Here is a 4,830-nt window from a genome sequence, read left to right on the forward strand (position 1 = left end):
CCTTGGTCCTAATGTTTTGTACACTTAGTGTATAGGCCTATGTCATTATTCTGCATATGGAAGTTGTACATGAAAGTACAGTTGGCAGAATGTACAACATGCCAGTAGCCTTCATAAAGAACAAATCGATTGGGCTTTAATGTGTATGGAAGGAATTCTGCCCTACTCTCTATCTAGTAAACATGGTCGACTTGCACGTTCTGCCTCGAGTTGTTTTAAAGTCTCGTGGCGTAGCTGTAGCATGGTGGTACACGTGACACCACAGCCAATGATGCATAAACCCAGCCCGCTAGAATAAGAGGGAGGGCTATTCTCGTGCAGATCGCACAGAAAGGGGATGGGTTGGAAGCGCCGTCCAACACGTGAGGCTCATGTGACAGAGGTAGGTCAGCTATCCAACCGAGAGACTGTCTCGTCACAGGGTTTATTTAACACGTAGACCAAACCACCCCTCTCTCACACATTTATCAGGGAGTAGAGCTTCTAAACCATTGCTGTGCTTGGATCTCAGAGTGACACCATCACATTGACAGTCTGCAAAGCAATAGCCTGTTGAAAGATTATTCTTTATAGAAAAAGTGTTAACTATTGAATAGAAGAACATAACAATAATAGCAAGAAGAAGAAGAAAAATATATCTTTCTTAAATTACAATATTTGCTGACTATTGAAATAGACCTGAAGAAGCCTATTTTTAGGGTTGAATTTTTTGAAGACCAATATTTGGATTTAATAAAGACGCAACATGGAGAGGATTACAAGTGCACAACCTCCTCCTTGTATGGCAAAACACCAGTTGCTGGAGATGGCAGACATGCAAGGGTAAGTCCCCAGAACCAGCTGGTAATTTATGCACTATAACATTGCAAAACAACCTGGTATTGTTGTGTAAATAAATAAATAACTTTAAGCATGATTTCTTATCAATATTTTATTCTCATTGTCCTATAGAATGGATTTCCCAATGTACGTGTACAAACCCCGACGGGGTTTGAAGCGCGGGGAAGACAGTAAGGTATGCTACAGTTCTTTACTTTAAACATTTTGTTCATTTAGTTTAAAACAACATGTTCATATTTGGTAGTATATTCGTTCTTATTCCATATTGAATATATGTTACACATTGACTTACAAATGTATGCATGTTTTCCCCGCAGGAGTCATACAAGTTACCCCACCGATTGATTGAGAAGAAAAGACGTGACAGAATCAATGAATGCATTGCCCAACTGAAGGATTTATTGCCTGAACATCTCAAACTTGCAGTGAGTACCACATTCATGTGTACAGACTATGTAATAGCAATGCAAAAGGTCTAGCGCCACCTGGTTCACGTTTGCTTTGTTTGGTCAAATCATTGCCTTGATTAAGTCTGACATTTAATTCAAACATTTTGCCTGATATGACAAAGGAAAGTTATTATTCGATTTTTTTTCTTCTCATAATTATCTCCCACTATGAAATCGGGACGGGACTGTGGATCTGTCTCCGTCCGTTCGATCGTACGTTAAACGCGATATCTTAGACATCACGGGGCCGATGTTGACTAAACGCGGGTGAATTATGCTCTTTGCCATAGAGTTCGGTCATTTACAAAATTACACTGATTGATTGGCCCAAGGCGGGAGCTATAGTAATTAACTGAAATCTGCATCATGTGTGGGGGATGACGTGTTTACTGTTGCCTTTTGTAAATTAGTTTTATTATTATTATTATTATTATATCAATAATTGTTCATATTATCATACCTCAAAGTTTGGCTAATTATAATTAATTCATTTAACTGCCTACACATATTGACACAAAGCCTTTAAAAACAATACATATTACATAAATAATACATTGATCAACTATGCTTTTAAGTTATATTTATTGCATTGTGTTTGAATGTTGGTGTGTGCGGATTCCCTGCCTTCCCCTCTGTGGTGGTTTGTCCTTTGTTCAGCTGCTGAAAGTGTTACATAAGAAAGATCAACATGCTTATGGAAGGTTTTCCTGTTTTAGACTCTGGGCCATTTGGAGAAAGCTGTGGTGTTGGAACTCACCCTGAAGCATGTGAAAGCCCTGAGCACTCTCCTGGATCAGCAGCAGCAGAAAATCATTGCATTACAGAATGGCATGCAAATCAGTAAGTTTGACACCGTGAGACACACTGTTTCATTTTATTATGGGCTACACCTTATTCCCCCCGATCAATAGTATTATTTGTTATTGACATACCATCGAGACGTGGTTTCATTGCCAAAACTGTAGTATTATTGAATATATCTGATATGACTTTGTTTCTCACAGGTGACCAGAGCAGTGTTAGCTCAGAGAACAGTGAGGAGATGTTCCGCCTTGGTTTCCACGTCTGTGCTAAGGAGGTCCTCCAGTACCTGGCTAACCAGGAGAGCAGCAAAGACCACCTGATCCCCTCCCACATGATCAGCCATCTCCAGAAAGTAGCATCAGAGGTGCTCCAGGGTCCACCCAGGCCCCAGCCAGAAGAGTCTACCCACAAACCCGTCGAGAGCATGGAAAAGCCTGCTGGTCATCCGCCTAAGGGCAACGAGGGTAACGCCAAGAACTTTGTGTCTGTCATTCAAAGGACATACCCCCACGGACATGGGGAGCAGAGTGGCAGTGACACAGACACTGACAGTGGCTATGGAGGGGAACACGAGAAACGGGACCCCAAAGGCCAACGCACAAGCTGCTACGGCAAGGAGGGGGAGCTCAAGTATGATGTCGCTGAGCGGATGGCAGGAGGTGGCATCAAGCAGGAGGGTGATGAGCCCCAGATCAAGAGGTTAAGAGCTGACTCCTCAGAGGATGAGTCTTCCTCTGGACAGGTGGTCAGCAGCCACGGAAGCTACATGAGCTTCTCCCAACACCAGACCCCACTCTGCATGCCCTTCTACCTCATCCCCCAAATGGCTGCAGCATGGCCCATGCTGGAGAAGTGCTGGTACCAAGGGGGCATGCCCCTTTTGTACCCAGGCTTGAGTGGCTCTGTAGCCAGCTTGTCTCCAGAGAAACTACCCCAAAACCTGGTAATGTCGCCCAGGCCAGGTTCCCCGGCACACCACCAGACACCTATGGATTCACCAGCTCTCTTCCAAGCTTTAAAGCAAGTCCCCCCCATGAACTTGGAATCCAAAGACTGATACACTTTTGTTGTTTGCACCCTGCTCTATGAATATTTGGTGTTGAATGAATTGCCTGCTGGAAGGCATCCAGGGAATGGGAAAACAAAGACAAGAGCACCAGCAAGCAGCTGTTTCACCCCTCAGCCCACATTCTCCCTTTGAGAGCAAACAGCAACTGTTACACACAAACACAGTAGCCACCGCCCTCCAAGCTAGCACCCATACACTGAGAGGAGCCTTGGAGCCAGTCAGCACTGAAGCTCAGTCCCTTTAGAGGCTCAAATATGACATGTTGCAAAGTTCTGAGTAACTGTAAAGAGATGGTCTACACAAGGACATGACAAAAGTGTTTGAGGGTGAGACTTACCGTGGGGATGGTTTCTCTGCACTTCTGTTTAATCTCAGAGTTAAACCCAGAATGTGATGCGCAGACAGCACAGCCCCCAGCCATTTGGACCTGCCCTTTGCACACATCAGTCTGTAATGAATGTAAGAATTGTAACGAAACCCCTGTAGATGCTGCTTGAGTTTCTACGTGTTGTAAACCTGTCACTGGAGGATGAAACTGAAACTGCAACAGACCGTCCTTTAGACTAGAATGCTACCAAATATGTCTCTGGTTTATGTTGACCAGGGTAGTCACAAAATCCATTGCTCCCTCTTCACCCACCAAGTGTACCTTGCAGCTAAATTGATTTTTATTCTTTAAACAAGTCAGGATGGTGTCACCGGACCTGATCTGCGTCACTCATGATGTAAATACAGAAGTGATTTTAGTTTTGAGTTTGTAACTCACTACCATTCGTGCAAGTAGTTCTTGTGAGGTGATGATGTCTTGTACTTATTTTGTTTATACTACTTGTACATATCTATTTTTGATACATGACCTACAGAGTGTATTTTCATTGTGACTAGACGGAGAGAGTTTTAGCTGCCCATTTTGCTCTATGCCAAGAGAATGTGTACATAGCATTGTGCTAAGACCTGATTTGCATCATGCTCATTATTAATTTCCTGTCTGGTAAAATTCTGTCCTGATCTAAGTTTATGCTGTTGCCTTTACTTGTTCATAGCAGACAACAATTATGGCGGATGTCTAACTGTATTTGTATTAATTATTGAGTCTGTGGCAAAGAGAGGAGAGTGAATGTAACGTTAAAGCAAAATGTTAGTTTTATATGGAACGAGGTACTTGGATTTGTATTTTAGGATCTAACAGATGGTTGCTTGTTGTACATATTTTGTCTAGTACTGTTGACATACATTTTTAAAGATATTAATAAAGATTTTTTTTCCCATGTGGAAATAAGTGTTTGGGTCGGAATCTTGGTAGAACACTTTAGCATGTTGCACAGCAAAGCAACCCAAACTGGCTTCTCATCCAGTGGCGGTCAGCGCCAATAAGATGAGGGAGGACAATTAAAACATGTTTTAATTAGCGTGGCCTTTTCTATTACAGCATATTGGATAACTGTTATTCATACTCCATTCACTGTTCAATGTAACATTGATAGATCCAGGCTACATGATACTAGAATTTTCCCTATTTCCCATCAGGAAGTTGCTACAATCTAACCCATGAATGGAAGTTTACAACGTAGTTGCACACAGGTCGAAATACAAATTTAAGGTGATAGACAGTGGCACATTCAATACCGCATTGCATAGTCTTACCTGCATTTAGCTCATCTAGGGTGT

General features: G+C 42.4%; 1 protein-coding gene across 1 annotated transcript; it reads left to right on the forward strand.

The window, feature by feature from the left end:
* Window positions 1-309: 309 nt before the first annotated feature.
* bhlhe40 (basic helix-loop-helix family, member e40) lies at window positions 310-4,438 on the forward strand. The gene is made up of 5 exons (XM_021609470.3): window positions 310-822; window positions 952-1,015; window positions 1,158-1,265; window positions 2,006-2,129; window positions 2,294-4,438. The coding sequence occupies exons 1-5, from the start codon at window positions 746-748 to the stop codon at window positions 3,148-3,150; spliced, it is 1,230 nt and encodes a 409-aa protein (XP_021465145.1). The 5' UTR covers window positions 310-745; the 3' UTR covers window positions 3,151-4,438.
* The last annotated feature ends 392 nt before the right edge of the window (window positions 4,439-4,830 follow it).

This window comes from Oncorhynchus mykiss, chromosome 7, assembly GCF_057628025.1.
Source record: "Oncorhynchus mykiss isolate SJ-2025 chromosome 7, ASM5762802v1, whole genome shotgun sequence".
Lineage (NCBI taxonomy): Eukaryota > Metazoa > Chordata > Actinopteri > Salmoniformes > Salmonidae > Oncorhynchus > Oncorhynchus mykiss.